The 19,700-nt window shown below is 39.2% G+C and overlaps 1 protein-coding gene across 1 annotated transcript; it reads right to left on the bottom strand.

The window, feature by feature from the left end:
- Window positions 1-40: 40 nt before the first annotated feature.
- Window positions 41-16,138, bottom strand: LOC134540371 (mucin-2-like). Its single transcript, XM_063383058.1, has 3 exons — window positions 16,099-16,138; window positions 1,986-6,131; window positions 41-230 (listed from the first exon to the last, which is right to left on the bottom strand). Exons 1-3 carry the CDS (start codon window positions 16,124-16,126, stop codon window positions 184-186), a joined length of 4,221 nt encoding a protein of 1,406 aa, XP_063239128.1. The 5' UTR covers window positions 16,127-16,138; the 3' UTR covers window positions 41-183.
- Between the last annotated feature and the right edge of the window lie 3,562 nt (window positions 16,139-19,700).

The raw sequence follows: 19,700 nt of genomic DNA, 5'->3' as shown, positions 1-19,700 counted from the left end.
GCAAGTTAAAAGGAAATTTTTGAAGGAAAAATAAATGGAGTCCGTGCAAGCCAACACTTTATTTTGTAACAAAATATACAAAAAAAGTTAGAATTTACAGAGACATGTGATTTAAGCAAATACGTTTGTTAGTCAAACAAATGACTGCTCTGCGGGTTACCACTCGTGGTTCACGTGGTGAACTCATTTGGCATCCGTGCAGACCAAGCATTTTTTCCCACCGGGGCCGCCTAGAACACAACACCACGCAGGAGTTTTAAAAAATTACATTACTGTTGAGTAATTCATTGTGTTTGTGCATAATTTGTTAGAAGTCAGATTAACACTTTTTTTTTTAACACTGCTTTCATTCTATAAACACTTTGAATCTTTCTGCAGCATTGTAAATTAAAGTTTTTGGTAGGCTTAGCATTTTTAAAATTGAGATATTATTCACAAAAACGATTGGCCACCAAACGTTAAGAGAAGTGAAAGGTTGCAAATTTTATCATTTCAAATTATTACCAGGTCTTATTTTTTTTGACTTTCCTGTCAGATATTTTAAATTGCAAAGACAATAATGTATACTAGCAATAAATGTTTGCATAAACTTATAGTTATTTTTCTTCTTCAAAAACAAACGGTACAAAAATCCATATAAACCAACAAAACTTTGTACGAAAATTTTCAGATTGACGTTTTATATTTTTGTAATGTTTTAATAAAGTTTTTTTTTTTAAGTTTGGTAAAACAGGTGGTTTGGCACACGGGCACAAGGAGGCAGGATGCCTGGGACAAGGCAACAGGAAGACCGCCCAGGGCTCTGGCAAGAGTGGCCCGTGCCAGCATCTCTCTGCAGAAGCATCTGTAATGATAAAAGTCTCTCAAAATAAATCAGCAAAACCATAGTTGAAATTAATTTTCCAGGTTGGCTTGGAAGAAGTTGTTTTAAAGATTTTTATTTTTCGAATTTTTTTTTTTTTTTAGGAGGGGGCTCCGAGCCATTTTATTCTGCGGGGCTGTTCCGTAAACCTGGTTCCCCCCGGTAAGGCTCGCCGAAATATCAGTGCCTCGTAAATGTAAATGACCCAGGGTCTTGCCAAGTCTGGGGCCGCCTCTGTACGAGATTTGCGAGTTTTTAAACCAGTTACGTACTGTGCAGGCCCGGTGCTTAGGAGCCAGTCACGCTGGGGGTGTTGGGATCGAGCACACGGCACTCACCACCAAGGACCCAAAAAGGCTCTAAAAAATCTGAAGCACTTTTAATGTTTAAACTTTATTTGTATATACTTTGTAATTTTAAAAGTTTGTTACAATTGTACAGAGTTAGGTATACATAACTATTTCGTGAATTTTGGATAAAATTCTTGTATCTTTTAGGTAGTTCTTAATTTTCAAAAAGATTTTATAATTTTTATTGTGTACTACTATATATTGTTTCGAACGCGAGAGACCAGACCACGATGCCAGGTTCGTGCCGCCACTGACGTAAGACATGCCACGCGTGCCTGGCCGGATTACAAGTGCCGTCGCTACCCCCCCTCCCCACTTCGCATGTCATGCCAAAAATTGGTTGAATAGTTCAAAACTAGAATTCTGGCAAAAAGATGGACAAATCCAAGATGATGTCCCCTTAATCATTGAATATATATAATGTGAAGGGTGGTGGCCTGACTTGGCTGGTTAACGTAGTACGTCCTGAGATCGCTAGGGGCGTACGCTGTCGATACCGAGCGATTGAAGCGATCGCTGCGATGGAGCTTCCTACTACAACAATTCTTCTGCGAAACCGGCCAGAAAATTTAACCTGGGCTCGCAACTTCTATACATTATATATAGGCTATATATATTCAAGGCCTTAATTAACCTCGATATAACTTCATGTGATAAATGGCCTCGATTTACCTTGGTTCCAATCCGGACCCTTTGCGGTCATCAGCAGCACTAGAAGAACTCATAGATAACGTAAGTTAGGTGGTGCGCGTTCCCCGTCGGTTTCAACTCACCGTGGTGGTAGCTCGTGTAGGAGTCTCCGACGAGCACGTTCCCGGGCGGAGGTCCCTGGTAGCCGGCCGACACGAGGGACCCGGCGCTCTGGAGCCCGTGGCGGTGCTGCGAGGACTGAGGCCCCCTCTCCTCCTGGGCGAAGCCGGAGAAGAACTGGGTGCCGGCCCCGCTGTTCACGAAGGCCTGCACGTTCGTCTGCCCGGGGCTGTTGTTCTGGACGGAGATGACGGGGGCAGCCGTGGGTCCGCCGACGGTGTGCCGGTGCCTGAACTCGAAATCCAGCGGGGGGAGTCCCGGGTAGTCGGGCAGGTTCTGGACGGCCGGAGGGACGCCGTGGACGTTCCCGCCGTACACCTGCTGGTAGTCCGCCAGGAAACGGTTGCTGAGAAGCGGCGCTGCTGTTTCCGGGATGTGCTCCACCAATATGGACGCAGACTGTCCGTCGAAGCCTTGTGCGATCGGCGCAGAGGTAGAGGTGACGATTATGGACGGAGGTTTAGGCGAAGTGGGGTACGAGAAGGCGACTGCTGGCTCTTCTTCTTTGGGGTACCCTGAGGCAGTGGTTTTCTCCGTGAACGTCGCTGCAGGGCTTGTCTCGACAGATGGTTTTGTGGTTGTTGTTGTAAATATTGTCACCGGCCTTTGAGTTGTGGTTGACGAAGAAGTGTACGCGGTCGAAGCTGGGGAAGTGCTAGTAAGTTTGCTCGCAGGATAATCGAAAGGAATAGAAGGTGATTCCTTGGGGTAGCCACTGGTGAGGTACTGTTCAGTTGTTGAAAATGTGGGTAGAAACGTTGAAGTTGAGAGTGTTGGGCTTGGGCTCGGAAGAAGTGTTGACGAGAATACTGGCTTCACAGAAGTTGTAGGGTAAGTAAAAGTAACAGATGGAGAAAATTTAGGATAACCTGTTATTAAGGGGCTTGCTGTTGTGCTGTATGTAGGTCTGGGTGTAGTGAACGTAGGTACAAACGAAGATGGTAAAGCTGGTCTTGGAGTAGTAGGATAAGAAAACACAACTGATGGAGATACCGTAGGATATCCTGTTATTAAGGGGCTTGCTGTTGTGCTGTATGTAGGTCTTGGTGTAGTGAACGTAGGTACAAACGATGATGGGAATGCTGGTCTTTGAGTAGGATAAGAAAACACAACTGATGGAGATACCGTAGGATATCCTGTTATTAAGGGGCTTACTGTTGTGCTGTATGTAGGGCTTGGTGTAGTGAAAGTAGGTACATTCGATGATGGGAATGCTGGTCTTGGAGTAGTAGGATAAGAAAACACAACTGATGGAGAAACTTTAGGATATCCTGTTATTAAGGGGCTTGCTGTTGTGCTGTATGTAGGTCTTGGTGTAGTGAACGTAGGTACAAACGATGATGGGAATGCTGGTCTTTGAGTAGGATAAGAAAACACAACTGATGGAGATACCGTAGGATATCCTGTTATTAAGGGGCTTGCTGTTGTGCTGTATGTAGGTCTTGGTGTAGTGAACGTAGGTACAAACGATGATGGGAATGCTGGTCTTTGAGTAGGATAAGAAAACACAACTGATGGAGATACCGTAGGATATCCTGTTATTAAGGGGCTTACTGTTGTGCTGTATGTAGGGCTTGGTGTAGTGAAAGTAGGTACATTCGATGATGGGAATGCTGGTCTTGGAGTAGTAGGATAAGAAAACACAACTGATGGAGAAACTTTAGGATATCCTGTTATTAAGGGGCTTGCTGTTGTGCTGTATGTAGGTCTTGGTGTAGTGAACGTAGGTACAAACGATGATGGGAATGCTGGTCTTTGAGTAGGATAAGAAAACACAACTGATGGAGATACCGTAGGATATCCTGTTATTAAGGGGCTTGCTGTTGTGCTGTATGTAGGTCTTGGTGTAGTGAACGTAGGTACAAACGATGATGGGAATGCTGGTCTTTGAGTAGGATAAGAAAACACAACTGATGGAGATACCGTAGGATATCCTGTTATTAAGGAACTTGCTGTTGTGCTGTATGTAGGTCTTGGTGTAGTGAAAGTAGGTACAAATGATGACGGGAATCCTGGTCTTGGAGTGGTAGGATAAGAAAACCCAACTGATGGAGATACCTTAGGATATCCTGTTATTAAAGGGCTTACAGTTGAGCTGAAAGTAGGTCTGGGTGTAGTGAAAGTAGGTACAATCGATGATGGGAATGCTGGTCTTGGAGTAGTAGGATAGGAAAACCCAACTGATGGAGATACCTTAGGATATCCTGTTATTAAAGGGCTTACAGTTGAGCTGAAAGTAGGTCTGGGTGTAGTGAAAGTAGGTACAAACGAAGATGGGAATGCTGGTCTTGGAGTAGTAGGATAAGAAAACCCAACTGATGGAGATACCTTAGGATATCCTGTTATTAAAGGGCTTACAGTTGAGCTGAAAGTAGGTCTGGGTGTAGTAAAAGTAGGTAGAAATGATGATGGGAATCCTGGTCTTGGAGTGGTAGGATAAGAAAACACAACTGATGGAGAAACTTTAGGATAACCTGTTATTAAGGGGCTTGCTGTTGTGCTGTATGTAGGTCTTGGTGTAGTGAACGTAGGTAGAAACGATGATGGGAATGCGGGTCTTTGAGTAGGATAAGAAAACACATCTGATGGAGATACCGTAGGATATCCTGTTATTAAGGGGCTTGCTGTTGTGCTAAAAGTAGGTCTTGGTGTAGTGAAAGTAGGTACAAATGATGACGGAAAAGCTGGTCTTGGAGTAGTAGGATAAGAAAACCCAACTGATGGAGATACCTTAGGATATCCTGTTATTAAAGGGCTTACAGTTGAGCTGAAAGTAGGTCTGGGTGTAGTGAAAGTAGGTACAAACGAAGATGGGAATGCTGGTCTTGGAGTAGTAGGATAAGAAAACACAACTGATGGAGATACCTTAGGATATCCTGTTATTAAAGGGCTTACAGTTGAGCTGAAAGTAGGTCTGGGTGTAGTGAAAGTAGGTACAAACGAAGATGGTAAAGCTGGTCTTGGAGTAGGATAAGAAAATACAACTGATGGAGAGACTTTAGGATATCCGGTTACTAAAGGGGTTACAGTTGTGCTAAAAGTAGGTCTTGGTGTGGTGAAAGTAGGTATGAATGATGACTGCGAAGCTGGTTTTGCAGTGGTTGAAGGGTAAGTGAACTGGACAGATGGTGTCACTTTCTGGTAGTCTGTTATAGACGGGGAAGTAGTAACTGTGCTAATAGTAGGTTGTGGAGTCGTGAAAGTAGATGTTGAAGAAAAGGGTTTTGGTGTTGTTGAAGGGTAGGTAAACTCAACAGATGGGGTTACTTTAGGGTAGCCTGTTGCGACAGGTGTCGTGGTTGTGCTTTCGACCAGACTTGGTGTTGATGACGTAGGAATCACAGTAGTTGTTGGATAGCTGAAACCAACTGCCGGGGAAATTTTAGGGTATCCTACTGGAATAGGGCTTGGCGTAATTGTGCTTATAAATGGCCTGCCCGTTGTGAACGAAGGAACGAAAGACCCGCGATATGCTTGCTCATTGGTGTTCCCAAAAAACGTTGGTAGCGGTTCTCTGTAGGAGCCGGGAGAAAGATTATAAAATTCCAGCGAAGAGGGGGGTATCGGGTAGCCAGCGATGTCTGCCGGGTACCGTCCGATCGCGGGCGGCACATCTGGAACGAAGGGGTCTATTTTTTGGAACCTATTTCCGAACGACCCCAGCGTGGGGAATGCGTGGAGCAAGGCCGAGTCCCCCAGAAAGCTCTGCCCCTCCAGAGGCAATACGGCGCCTGGTTTCGGGGTTATGTCCACGGTCGAGTAGTCCAGGACTGCCGGACGGCCCTTCTTCACCGTGGCAGTCGTGGTGACCGTGACCCCGAAGGACCGGGGCGTGACCCCGGGGTACTCCAGGGACACCCCCAGAGGCCGGGCGGTCGTGGACGACACCAGAGGCTGCTGGAACCCCTCCGCACGGGCATCGTCCTTGCAGTCCTCAGGGTGGACGCCGTTGGGGTGGATGTGGACCTCGGACCTCACGGAGATCACGTCGTTGTCCGTGTCGCCCCCGGAGGGCAGGAAGTACGGCGAGGAGTTCCGGCGGAATATCTTCCTTCTGTTGTTGGACAGAGCGGCGGCGTCTCCATGGCTGCACAGCTGCAGTAGCAGTCCTGCGCAACAGTGTGTGACGTAGGGTGAATACTGGAGTAGGCGAACTGCAAAACTGTCCTTATCCACCGAGTGTAATTATTTTGTAATAAGTACCCACATGACCCGCACATTCGATTACGGGACCTGGACCCAGGATCGGTGACGCCCTCCTCCCCCCCCTCCCCCCAAAAAAAAATTACAGTCACGTGCTTCATTATAATTGCATGGCTTATTTCTTACCTGCACTCTTTTTTTGAATGTTATTTAACCTGAAAATACTGAGTATAATTATGGTTACTATTTTATAAGTCCAGTCTAAGCTTTATTTATAAAATTATTTTACTTTTAAATAACCACAGCGAGTATGTATATTTATTTCACACTGAGATAAAAAAATGAAAATAATTACAGAAAAAATAAAATTAGCTGTAGGCGTAGAATCTTCTAAAATTTCATTGTATTAAAAAAAATTTCCATGTGTTTTTTTCTAGTTTGTAAAAAATTATAATAGTTAAATATTTTTAAATAAAGCTGAGCTGGGTCAGGGCCCTGGACCCAGGGGTCCACCCAGACTAATCCTTGTGGGGGCCAGGGGATAGTCACTAGATAGGGCCTACGATTGCTTACTGAAGACTGTGGAAGAGACTTGTGCCAAAATGAGAAAGCTATTTTAAACTAAATAATTTTATGTTGAATAATTTGACTTTGATGAAGGAATCTGATTTTATTTTCGAAATATACTTTAATTTACTTGTTTAAAATCATTCATGCTAAATACATTATTTATTTTATATTTTGAATGTAGGTGTTGGTGTCACTGTTTATTTAAAAATTTAAAACTGTTAAAGTTTGAATTTGAAACGAATGCAATTTGGTTTTACTTTGAGTTATTTAAAAATTTGAGATGGAAAAAGTTAAGAAGAAAACTTTTGGAAGAATATGAAAAATTTAGTTGAAAATAAATATTTGACAATCTACAAGTAAACATGGTGTTGTTAGGTTATGTATATTTGTTGGACTTCAGAATAAGTTATTAATTTGATGGATAGATGATAACCTAAGTTATTCTCCGAAAGATTCTATTTTTTAAAAATTTTGGGAAGTGGGAGGGGGGGGGGGGGTTGTAATTTAAAATATTTCCATCAATCTGGAATATAAATTACACCTAAGATCCTATACATTATGGGCCATAGATCCTGCGGTATTGGGACAAACAAAATTTCTTTCTTAAACAATAACATTGAATTCAATTTTTTTTGCATGCATTTAATACCTACTTAAATAAAAAAAACGTTCCAAAACTATTTTAAAACCATAATTTAACATTATGCATTAATAAAATAAGTATTTAAAATAAATTTTTGCGTGGTTTATTTCACGCTGGTTGTTGGTATTTTTACATTACATAGTGGCGGTTATCCGAGAAAAAAATAAGGAAATAGGTTCAACCTGGGAGTGAAATCTCTCTCTACTTCTATACTCCTTGGTGGGGGCAAATATTGTAGAATATTTGGTGGGGGCTATTAGTACCCATTTAATACGAAACTCGGACACGAAAGTTAAAGTAGAACTCTTAAAAATAATTCCGAGCAACAACCATTGAGAGTAGAGTAGGAAGCCATTTTGGCGGGACTAGATAGCTGTTTATGTTTATCAATCATATTGTGGCAAGAAATCGTCAAAATATTTCAATTATAAGGTTAGATCACAGCTTTAAAAAATACTTTATTATATTACTATGTCACCAGGAAAATATATAAATACAAATTAAATATCGCTATTAAAATGGTTAGCTAGAAATTTTATATAACCCTGCGTAAAACTGTGCCCACAAATTGCTGTTCAGATGTCACCGGATAATCATTTGGTAATTAATATAGTTACTTATTAACACTGCCGACAGATGGATAGATCGCGTAATTTCATTGGCTGAAATAAACTGTAAGATTTAAATTGTGAACCGACTTCACATAGGTCGTGTGCACGGCCTGCTTATGTTTTTTGACGTGACAACGTAAAATAAATCGATGAACGCCGGCTGCACGCACGACAAAGTGTCCCACTACGGATGTCCCTCTGCGGGTGTGTCCTGTTTGCTCATTGTACGCATGCGTGGCATCTCTCTTCCACTGTTCCATTGGAAGTTCCAATTTGGAACAACCATCGATTTGACTTTTCAATCATATTTTAGTCGTTTGAATTATTAATATTATGTAATTTAACGATCGTCCACCGATTTTCAGCACAATCGGTACGGTTATTTAAAAGTAATGTTGAATATTCAAATACGTTTTGAACCAACAATGGTGTTTTACAGTTACACATAATAATTCAAATTACACCCGGGATCTTTTGCACAATGTTTTAAAAAATATTGTAACACATTATAAATAAGTTTGATGTATTTGGGATGCGTATTTGTTATAAAATCGTGCTATAAAAACGAAATAATATTATTCCCCTACCGTGAACAAAATTTTTATAAATGTGTATACAACATCTGAAACTATTGCTTTTAAAGAATGGCCTCGTGGCCTTGCGGTTAGCATAAGGTTGTCGGTTCGAATCCCAGCAGCTGCGAATTTTTTTTTGTACTTGTAAAAATAAATACTGCGCACGCAACATTTCAAAAGTAATAACTATATTTGAATTAATGAATGCAAATAAAAGTAATTTTATTAATTAAATTGTACATTTCATTTCACTTCTTCTTTGTATCCATACAAAATAGTGATAATTCAATAAAAATGATTCAATTTTATTCATAAAAGTATGCAGAGGTAGATTTTCTCATAAAAAAGATAGAAAAATTTAAAAAAAAAAATTTCTCAAAGAATATAATATTTTTAATGCCTAAATGGTTTGGTTGCAAAAACCTATTACGGCTCTGTCTCAGGCCGAATATTATATTTCATTTCTTCTGGACCAATAATTTCATCAATGTTTTGTTATGACGTTTTCACGTTAAACTATCGTCCGTAAACCGACTTTACAGACAACAAATTTTTTTTTTTAATTGTGAACCCAGCCTTACGACATTTTTGCTTTTGTACTCCGCGGTCTAACAGTCGCTATCTTTCAACACTTATAATCTTGTACTCTATGTAAAATAAAACTCACTGTTTGAGATAGTGAATTTCTTTATCCCAAAATGTGATAAATTGTGTTTTAAATTTGAAAAAAAAAAAGGTTGTCTGTAAAGTCGGTTTACGGACGATAGTTTAACGTGACAACGTCATAACAAAACATTGATGAAATGATTGCATACTTTATGAATAAAATTGAATTATTTTTATTTTAATAATAAAAGAATAAATACTTGAAATTATACCAACAATCAAATTTTTAAAATGCAAGAATAATTAACCTTTATTGCCGAAATTGTTGTTCTAGTAAGCAATGAAAACCACATTAACTTTTCACTTCACTTAATAAACAGTCGATTGGAAGAGAGATAGATGCGGCGCAGGCGTACAATGAGCGTAACGGGACACAGCGTACCGGAACAATGTGCGCAACGGGACACTTTTTCGTGCGTGCAGCCGGCGTTCGTCGATTTATTAGACGTTGTCACGTCAAAAAAAAATGTTATGGGACTTAAATATTTAACTTTTTTTAGTTCTTAAAGTCGAGCATCACTATTTTTTATGTGTAAACAATTTAGCTCTCGACATACAGTACACAAATTCTGTTTAACATTGGCCTGTGATATGATAAATGAGATACCGAAGGCATAATATAAAAATTAATGTTTTTTGGTGGACGTACAATCTGTGTTGTCAGTTCTCTATACACAATCACACGAATCACCGCGCTATCACATCTGAGTCGTGAGCTACACTCAACATAAATTTTTTTCCAAACCTAAATTAAAAATAATTGTATTTGGGAGGTGTAGGTAAGGAAGACTTAAGTGCGTCTCAGGCCGAAGCCTATATAGTTAGGAAAATGTTAAAGCAAGATAATACAGACCTTTTCGTAAGACTTTTTCTGGTACCCCTATGTTTCGCTGTGATTTTTAAGACGTTTCACGTCAAAATGATATGACAATTACCAGTTGGAATTTGAACCTATATTCTCTGGAATACGAATATAGAGTCTTACGACTCGGTCCATAAACTTTGAAAGTGTATCTTTTCTCATCTTCAGATTGCCTTGTAGTTTTCGTATCTACAGGCGTGAGTGTACGATTATTGCATAACAGTACAAATACATAGTTTCAGACTATAGTACTCCATGTAGGTTATCATCACATGTCTTGAAAAATTATTGACATCTAATATTATAATTACAACTATCAAAAATTATACGGTCTCCAAAATTTTAATTCACGTCTTTCGAGTATACCGTGTACTAGTGCGTGTAACTACATGCGATTTTGTTTACGCATTTACCATGGGTGTAGACAGTATTTGTGGAAGGGGAGGGCAGAAGCCAGTCCCTCCTCCGGAAACTCTTTTACAAAGATAATGCTTGAAAATACATTTTTAGGTTGGTTGACGATCCCTTAAGTACTTATTGAAATTCCTGCCATTGTAATTTTTGTAAAATAAAATTCTTTGTCTAAATAAATCTGGCAACCCTAATTCCCGCCCCCTGCCCCCTCCTTTTTTTACTACGCTCTTGATACTTATTGTTACAGAAACAATTTACTCTTTTGAATAAGCTTCTCTGCACTAATACCTGTGTCTTGTTAACAGAAGTGTAAACAAATATATCTACACATAAAACAAACAAAACACAAATCTGTTTAAAGAAAGTCAGTATCTATGTGAATATCAACAAATTCAGTGTTGTTCATTAAATAAAATTTTCACTGACAAACAAAATTTTAAATAATAGGTAAATTAATTAAAAATGTAGTTTCGGACATACGCCATTACTAATTAAACTGTATGTCATGACAAACTTCAGTCTGTTTGTGCCTTAAGAAGGGAATAGATATCTTTCCCGAAACGCCGCAACTATTCTCTTAGGAATCATATACTGTGTTAGTCTGCGCTATCATCGTTGTGGTTTTCAAAATATCTGTTTTTTCGCTCAACTGTTGCTTGCGGAGTTCGTCTGTGCTGTCATCACTGTTTCTTCACATCGCTGAGTTCACTTGTGCATCTCTATATAGCCGGTTTTTTTTTCTTTTTTCAATTTTTATCTGTTAAGTTTCATCGTTGAGTTATTCTGTTTGCCGTTGTGCACAGTAAATTTTCTTTGTAAATGGAACAGAAATGTTCATGGAAACTTACATATTTGTTAATTTGTACATTTAAATGAAAATAACTATCACTACAAAATAGTGTTACCATTTATGCTTCGTGTTGCCCCAAGTACCTCCAATATTTAGTTATTTGCCAACAGTTGTTTGAATAGTTTTCCAGTATTAGCTGTGCATGTTAAGCACGGTAAGCCAAAAGTAATATAAAAAAAGTATTTTTTTTCTGTGACTTTAAAACCAAATAAATAAAATGTTTATACAATAACTTCATGCTTGTAAGCACATACATATTTTAACCAAACAAACTCTTTTAATATCTAACATTTATTTCAAAATAACTTTACCATCGACAGTGCAAGCTCTTACATATGTTTTTACTAGTCTATATTTCTATATAATTATTGTACAGCGGGACCGTAAGTTTGTTTGCAGGAAATCAATTTAAAAAAATGCCAGACTAGTTATACAAATTATATTTCACTGTTATGAAATTACATAATTCATGCTGAACGAACAACGTAAGAACACATAAATTTGTTCGTTACCGTGGTTAGATGTTACTGCACGTACTGCGCGTGTTAATGACACACGAAACTACAGTAAACTCGTCGAATAACATCATGTCAGTGTTAAGAAGACTGCCGATCGTCGCTCTACCACTCTGGTTCTGGGGTAGAGCGCCTGCCTTGTGACTTGTAGGACCCGGGTTCGCGCCCCGGCTCCTCCAAGGCGGATTGCCCAGATAAAATGGTGGCATTTTCTCTGGTAGGAATACAATCCCTTGTAACAAGTCAGGCTACCAAAAGAAACGGTGGGTGGAACAGAAAAATACCTTCCAGGTGGCTTCCAAATGGGGAGCCCGTTTCTTTTCTTGGGCTCCCCATGCGGTGGCCATTCCGGGGGTTTCTCCGGGGGAACGGAGTTTTGCAAATATATATTATTTTTTCTTTTTAGTTTTGTAGCGTTTTAGTTTTTTTAGTAACTGTAGCATTATCATTCCAACATGTTATAATTAAAGCTCAAACAAACATTTAAAAAAAAATGCTTTTGAACATAAAATGTATATCAGTCAGTGAGTGGTTGTATACCGATGTTGTGTGTTCAAACATTTATCGGTATATATTTTCTGGAAGTATTATGGACAGTTAAATTTTAGTCAGAAACCTTTGTTTTGTAGTATTTTAGAAGTTTTTGACGAAAAAATATTTATAGGCACATGAATTTTATTCCTAAAAATATTATTTCTGTAAAACCACGTAGTTTTCAATCAGGAATATATTTAACACACGCTTTTATATATACCTATGTGTGTGTGTGTGTACCAGTATAAATCCAGATGTAAATAAAATATTCTATTTATTTCAACATGAGCAAAGCCTTTTGATACTTTCCAACATAATCTTATGATTAAAAAATTATCAATTTTAGGCCTCGCCAAGCAATGTGTGGTATATATGTTTTAATTTTCTTACAAATTGACGCTTTTCAGTCAAATTTGCAAATGCAATTTCATGGTATTATGTGTTCCGCACAGTAGTAGTTTATTTCAACTACTCTAATATTTAATAAATGATATTCCAACTGTAATTAGAATTGATCAAGAAAAGATGCTGATGAAAAAATATATAATTGGGAAATTATGTTTGTGAAACTGTTCAGCAAGATATTTCAGCTGTCCGGATCTGGTTTTCAAGTTAACAAACGTCTCTGAAATACGATAGCATTTAGTCAAAACACTAATTTAATTAATCAGAATTATCACATAGTAAGTAATGACAGTAAACGTGGTGTCCTCTTTTAAGACCTTTGAGTTATATTGGATGCCACGCTTTTTTTTTTTTTTTCACCAACGAAGATCTTTAGGTCTTATTAAATTTAAAACTTTCTCTGCATTAAATGATTTTAATTAGAAAAGAATTAATAAAAGTAAGCAGAAAAAGTTCTTAAATTATTTTTTAAAAATTTCAGGCATTTAAATTATTTTGAATATGCTACATTCATATATAACCTATTTGCATTTTCAATTAATTAGACGTTCGATCAGTGATGCACTTTTTATTATATACATTTTATTACCAATTTTGTTGGTTCAGATATAATGACTCGGTTTGGATTAAGAATTCCAACTTGCGATTACAGAATTTTAAATTTAAATTTAAACATTTTTAGTAATATAATTAACTCCTTTGGAATAATCTGCAAATATTCATTTGTAAAACTTTTGTAATATACATATTTATTTTGTATACACCATTTTAGTTTCGGTTTAAGATTTTTGTGAAAACCAAAGTAACAAATTGGTTAACATGAACTTTATCTATCTGTGTGTAGTGTTGTTTCGTGTTTCGTCGCATTTATGTGTGTTTTTGTTGTTATTTTATGTCATAATTCGTTTATAGGTGCTGTAGGCCTAACGCACAAAAAAACTTAATTTTAATTTGATCTGACAGTTTTAATGAAGCAGAATATGCTACGCATAGTATTTTTTTTTATTTCGTAATATAAAAATTACTTAAATTTTAGCACAGTTTATTTATGAAAGACTGCAAACTTGTGCTAAGCCCACCAACATTCGATGTACGAGCCTATGTCTCCTCTAGAGCACCTGTGCTGCTTGACCTGTGGTAACAAACTACACTACACAAAAATATTTCCCTCGAATTTCGGAATCTTAAAAATACATTTTGTAGACTTTAAATAATTTATTATAGACATTAAAAACCTTAATATCTGAATTTTTGTGTTCAATCACCCTAATAATGAAGACATTATATAAGATAATCCTTGAATATTTCCGTTGGATTTGCACTCATTAAGTAATGGTATCCAATTACTTCAATTATTCCAGTGTGCAAAAATGTCAATTCTATGAAGCTAGTTGCATTACAAATTTACGAGTAAGGCCGTTTTCCTCATTCCGTAGAATGTATAAGAAATTTTGTCAGAATGAAATACTAGTTATGTACTACCACATGTATTTTTTTTTTTTTAATCGTCGTAACAAGAATAGAGTGCTACCTATAAAACATTTTTGGACACATTTCTTTCTTCTCGTACGCGATCTGGATATGATTTGTTATTGCAACTATCACCATCAGAAGCACTATCTGTAATCTTTAAAGTTAACCTGAAAAACAGCTAGAGGGTTGACAGCGCTAGCTACCGAGTATTCTATACACTAGTACTTCGAGGGCAATGCTGCTGTACTCATTCCATGGAGGGTGCAAGAAAATATGGCAGAATTCCGTTTCGTCGATTGGACGTATGGCACTTTTCCGTTATGGTACTTTTCCGCCTTTTTCGAAGAGGCCAGGCGGAATAATTCAATTATGGTAGTCTTCCGGTATTCGAGTGTTTAGTGTTATTAAGCCAGCCCGTTCTCCAGTGGCACGGAAACGTAGACGGATATCCCGGAAGGTGTTACTATCACGTCTGCTGCTTCCACAGTGCACGGAGACGTAACAATTGGCAGCCAATGAGATTGCATTTCAAGGTTACGAAATATTAATTTCATTAAAAAAAAAAACATTATAGTACTTCAAGATTATTCCACGGCGCAGAATCTACATAAATATACAGAATAATTTGTAGAGGTTATTATACAAACTGAAAATAGGATAGAAAATACATATTGAGCAAAAAGACCCTGCCGTTTCAAAGGTTTTTATAATATTTTTCTTAAGTTTTGCCGAAATTTTACCTTTATTTAAATTATTAATTTTGATATTTTTATTGGCATTTGGTCCCAGATGCATCTTTTGTATATGCAAATCAGTGTTAGATGCATAGAAGTGGGTGGCCACACCTGCATTATTACATGGTCAGTGTGTAAACTCGTTATTTTTCCTCGCTAATTGTTACGCCATATTGGTTAGACACCCAAAACACTGGCTGAAGTGTAGTGTTTGCATTGTGGAAACAGTTTTACATGAATTTGTTTCTAATCAAAAGGGACACTTTTTTACGAAGGAGTTTCTAATCCATACTTACTAACCATCAGACGTTAACAAGCACCATTCACACAATGTTTTGGGCGGAACAATATGGCTATGGCGAGGTTAAAAAGTGACTTCAACTAAAGCTGGACTCACAATCATCTGTCTCATCCGTCCGTCTTGTCAATCACGTTACCTTCAACCAATCAGATGGCCCGGAAAATTCCATCCGTCAAAACTTTCGGCGGACAGACGGGTGAAATAACCTCCAAAATGTCAGCACGGTACCTATTGCCGGCATCCTTCACTACCTTAAGAGGTTTTTAAGTATGATTATTTATTGTTTAGCTGCTTCCATTAAATGTTATTAACATATGTTAAAAAATATTTTTAACAATTGGAAGTATTTTAATAAATATCAGAGCGAAAAAAAATGAGTTTAATCATTTATTAAGTGGTTAATTTCATGATCATTAATACTATATATATATATATATATATATATATATATATATATATATATACACACACACACACACACAAGATAAATTTTTACCAGTATTTAAGTTTTACATTCTTTTAGCAGCGTTAAATGGAAAAGTATTTTACGGAAGTGTGATTCATTATGAATCGTTCGGTTTGTTGAAGAACGGACAGGTGGCGGACGGACGGGTGACGGACGCAACGGACGGATGTAAGTCCAGCTTAAGTCACGGCATGCCATCTCCTGACAATTCCTAACCGCAATGTGTAACCCTGGAGTTGAGGTTATGTTCGAGAAGGTGTGAATCCAAGATGGCGGCCGCGTGGGCTCGCGCATGCGCTGTAGGTGCTACTTGCCTGCGAGCAGGATCCCTCGTCCCCACATGGCCGCAGTCGGAGTGCCGGCCCGCGCGGTTATGTCACTAAGTTATAAGAGAGGAGTCGCGGTGCGTGTGCGTTAGGTGAGGAGAGGGGAGGCGCTTCGCCGACCCGTGTTGCAAGGGCGCTGAGGAGCTAGCTGTCCCTCCTCGCCCAGTGGTGGGAGGAGCCGAGGTGGGCTCGTGTCGGTGGCTGACGTCACGTGGAGCGTCCCGCCCGTCATATATATAACACACCTAGATGATGGACGACCCTGATTAACGGATAAAATGTGATGTTTTTACCAGGAACTCAAATATTTACACGGAAAAAAGTAGAACAATTAGATCCATATTAGCATTTTGCACAAACCATGTGACAATTCAATCTGTAAAAAATTTAAGTTTAAGCATAAAAGCGGAAGTAATAAAGTATTATACATCATTAATACATTATAAGTTTTAGTTTAAAGTTTGTCTTCAAATGGGTCTTTACAAGCCGCAATGTCCTGTATTTTATTTTCCTGCACGGAATAGTCAGAAATGGACGATTAGGCTACTATGTTAAAATTCCAAAAAACCGCCCAAAAAATTGGTGTAAAATTAATTGTGTCTTTTATATATGCATATAGTCAATTTTATAAATTTTGGGACCAAAAATAAATAATCAATACAACTGAACTTTGGAGAACGCGAGAGGAATAAAGCAATGAAGCATTAACAATGGGTCAAGTCAGCACGTAATAAATCTACTTGATAAAAACTCTCACCGACTGGCGGACGGACAACGCACGGCGTAAACAAGTGGACTTGAGATTTGAATTTTGAGAACACGTTCCCTCTAAGGATGGATTTTTTTTGGAAATTCCATGAGGTGGTAAAGTTTATATGAAGCGAAAAACCACTCAACGACTCGTAACGAATTATCAGGAACTATAAGACCTAAAGACTGGAAATTTAGCACGCATATAGCTATATATTTTTTTTCTTTCCAGATAGACATAAACTAAGAAAGGATTGTACGAAAATCAGCCTTCAGGGTGGGATAAGAGGGCGTTAAAGATCAAAAATGCCCTGTGTTCCAAGTATAGGTGTGTCCTGATGTGTGATGCGGGCAGTCGGGCAGCTCCGGTTGCTTCTCGAAGAGTCCGCGGACAGCGCTGGGCGGCGGGACTCCGGGTGACGTCACGGAGGCGATGCGCACGAGCCGCCCTACCTTCCCGCCACCAGGTGCGCAGACTCCAGCCTGGCAGGGAGGGGCTCCAGGGGGTTTTGGCGGCCGTCGTCTCCCGTAGGAAGGGGGAAGGCGATAATGGAGGGGCGGGTACTGTCGCAGCCAATCGCTTGCGAATACTCCCGCAGCTTCCAAACTCGCGTCACATTGCAACGTACATATACACGTAACATAGCTCTCGGTATACGGCATTTGGGAGAGTAATTTCATGGCTTTCCCGGCTTTGGACCTGATTATAGCCAAAAAAAAAAAAGTATTAAAATACTAACCATTTTTGACCTTTGACTTCGTGAATTATGGTTTGTGTCCTCCGCCACAGACGGCAGCGCCGTGTTTGTTACACATTTCCGTTCCTCGACTTTGGCAGCATTGACAGAAACACTCTCACCAGACATGTCGCATGCCGAGGGCTAAGACGCTGCCGACCAGGAAGGACTCGGGTGGACCTGGGCGCGCGTGGGGCCCGCCTGGGGCCCGCGACAGGGCCTTGGTGCGTCGGTCGCGTTCCTGCGCGCGTGTGTCAGGAATACCCCAGCTCTTGACCCTGGGCGACCAGCCTCGCTTTCTCCCTCGCCCGCTCCTCGGTCTGGCCCCGTCTCTTGTTTTCCAACATTCACCGCTAATACTCGCCTTCCGATTCAAACACAGATCGTCCCATTTACTCGTGGCCAAACTCTAGGGATCAAATGTACAGTTAGAAAAAAAAAGCACTGCCAACCTGTTTTTGAGAAATTCTTCCTTCAAGAGATATTTAACTTTTTTTTCCCCTTAAACTTTTCACCGCCTAACTATATACTTAGTGTTACAACAAATCCGATTATGCAATCTTGTTTTTCAAACTTCAGAGTAACTTTCAAAATTTGTCCAACATAAGTTGAAATATTTGAAAATTTAAAAAATTGCTATATTTTTACTAGAAAAAAACACTTCAACTCGAAAAACTTCGTAAAAACTTCTTCAAAAATAAACTTTACACTGGTATGCGCGGGTGTGAAAATAATGCTGTACTAGTATTACAAAATGATGATTGAAAGTCAGAAAACCTGGTTAAATTGAAAAAAAAAAACTAAGTAAGAAAGACAATGAATAAACAGCTCGTTAGTAAATTAAACAGTTGCCTTTTTTAATTTCACAAAAACTAAATCGAAATGTAATGGTTCTTCTGATCATGTTGAACTAAGCGAGAGTTCTGCTTTTACTCAAGCGTTGAAGTCTCCAGAGTATAATCAGTCCAGAGCAGCGCAGCGCAGGCGAGAAGACACCAAACACGTAGGAAACAACGCCACGGTGTTTTTGCCGGCGGAAGGATTTCTCGTGAGAGCGAGTCGAGGCACCAAGGGCGACGACTGGTGGTTCTCCTGATGCAGTTACGCCTCTACGTGCAAGCGGAGAGTCCAGCAGCGTGTGAAGGAGTCACCGGGCCCGTTCGAAGACAGGTGAGGTCGAACCCCTCGCCGTCCAAGGTTCGTGTCTCTCTGTGTTTATGTTGTCGCACGGACCAAGGTGACGCGGCGTCCTTCGGCGGAGGAGGAAGCCGATTAGTGCGCTTTGGCCCGGGTTTACAAACCACACAAGGGACGCGACGTCAGGTCGCGACAACGCAACGCGCAACCAAAGCACGAAAGAATATCCCGGTCGCAAGACGTCGCCAACTCTACAACTTGAAATTATTGTAAAACTGCAGAAAACAAATTTATTCCCCCGGGCTTATTTTGACATTTATCATGAAAACAAAATAAAGTGTCAAATAATCTGATTTTACAATTGTTATTTTTAAAAAAAAGTTTAAAAAAGTGTAAATATGATGCATATCATAAAAAAAATATAACATAGTGGGCTTCATACACATAGCGTATGCGTCTTTTAAAACTTTTGAAACACTTCTCTTCAAATATGGCGGTCGAAACGCAAGCAATCTCAATTCCATATAATTTATCACGACGTTTCCGCATTTTCGAGTCAGAGCCTCATCAATGTCGTCGATCTTGTCAACTTCAGTGGCTTCTACATTGTTTTCAATTTTGCAGATACGACCAGAAGTTGGTGGCTTATCCCACGAGGATGCTACTTTCTTACGTAACACAAGCCAAAATGCAAGCAAGTTGGCATTTGAATAATCCTTTAGTTGAGTTATTGCGCCTTTTATAGTTTATAAATCGGTACTTTATAATGTGGTTTCTGAACTTATCAATATTGTGTTCTTGCGTTCAAGCGTAGATTATAAACCAAACGTTACTTTGCGTATGTCTGCGGCGGTCGACCGAGAAACAAAAGCGAAGGTAAACGGATCGCTTCACGTCACACGTCCCGAAGTTTCAAAATGTTTAATGGATTAGTCAACGGCCCCCGCTCTTGGGCTATGCCAGTAA

This window comes from Bacillus rossius, chromosome 16 (assembly GCF_032445375.1).
Source record: "Bacillus rossius redtenbacheri isolate Brsri chromosome 16, Brsri_v3, whole genome shotgun sequence".
Taxonomy (NCBI): domain Eukaryota; kingdom Metazoa; phylum Arthropoda; class Insecta; order Phasmatodea; family Bacillidae; genus Bacillus; species Bacillus rossius.
The sequence above is the reverse complement of the archived record's forward strand: the minus strand, read 5'-3'. Positions and strand labels throughout refer to the sequence as shown.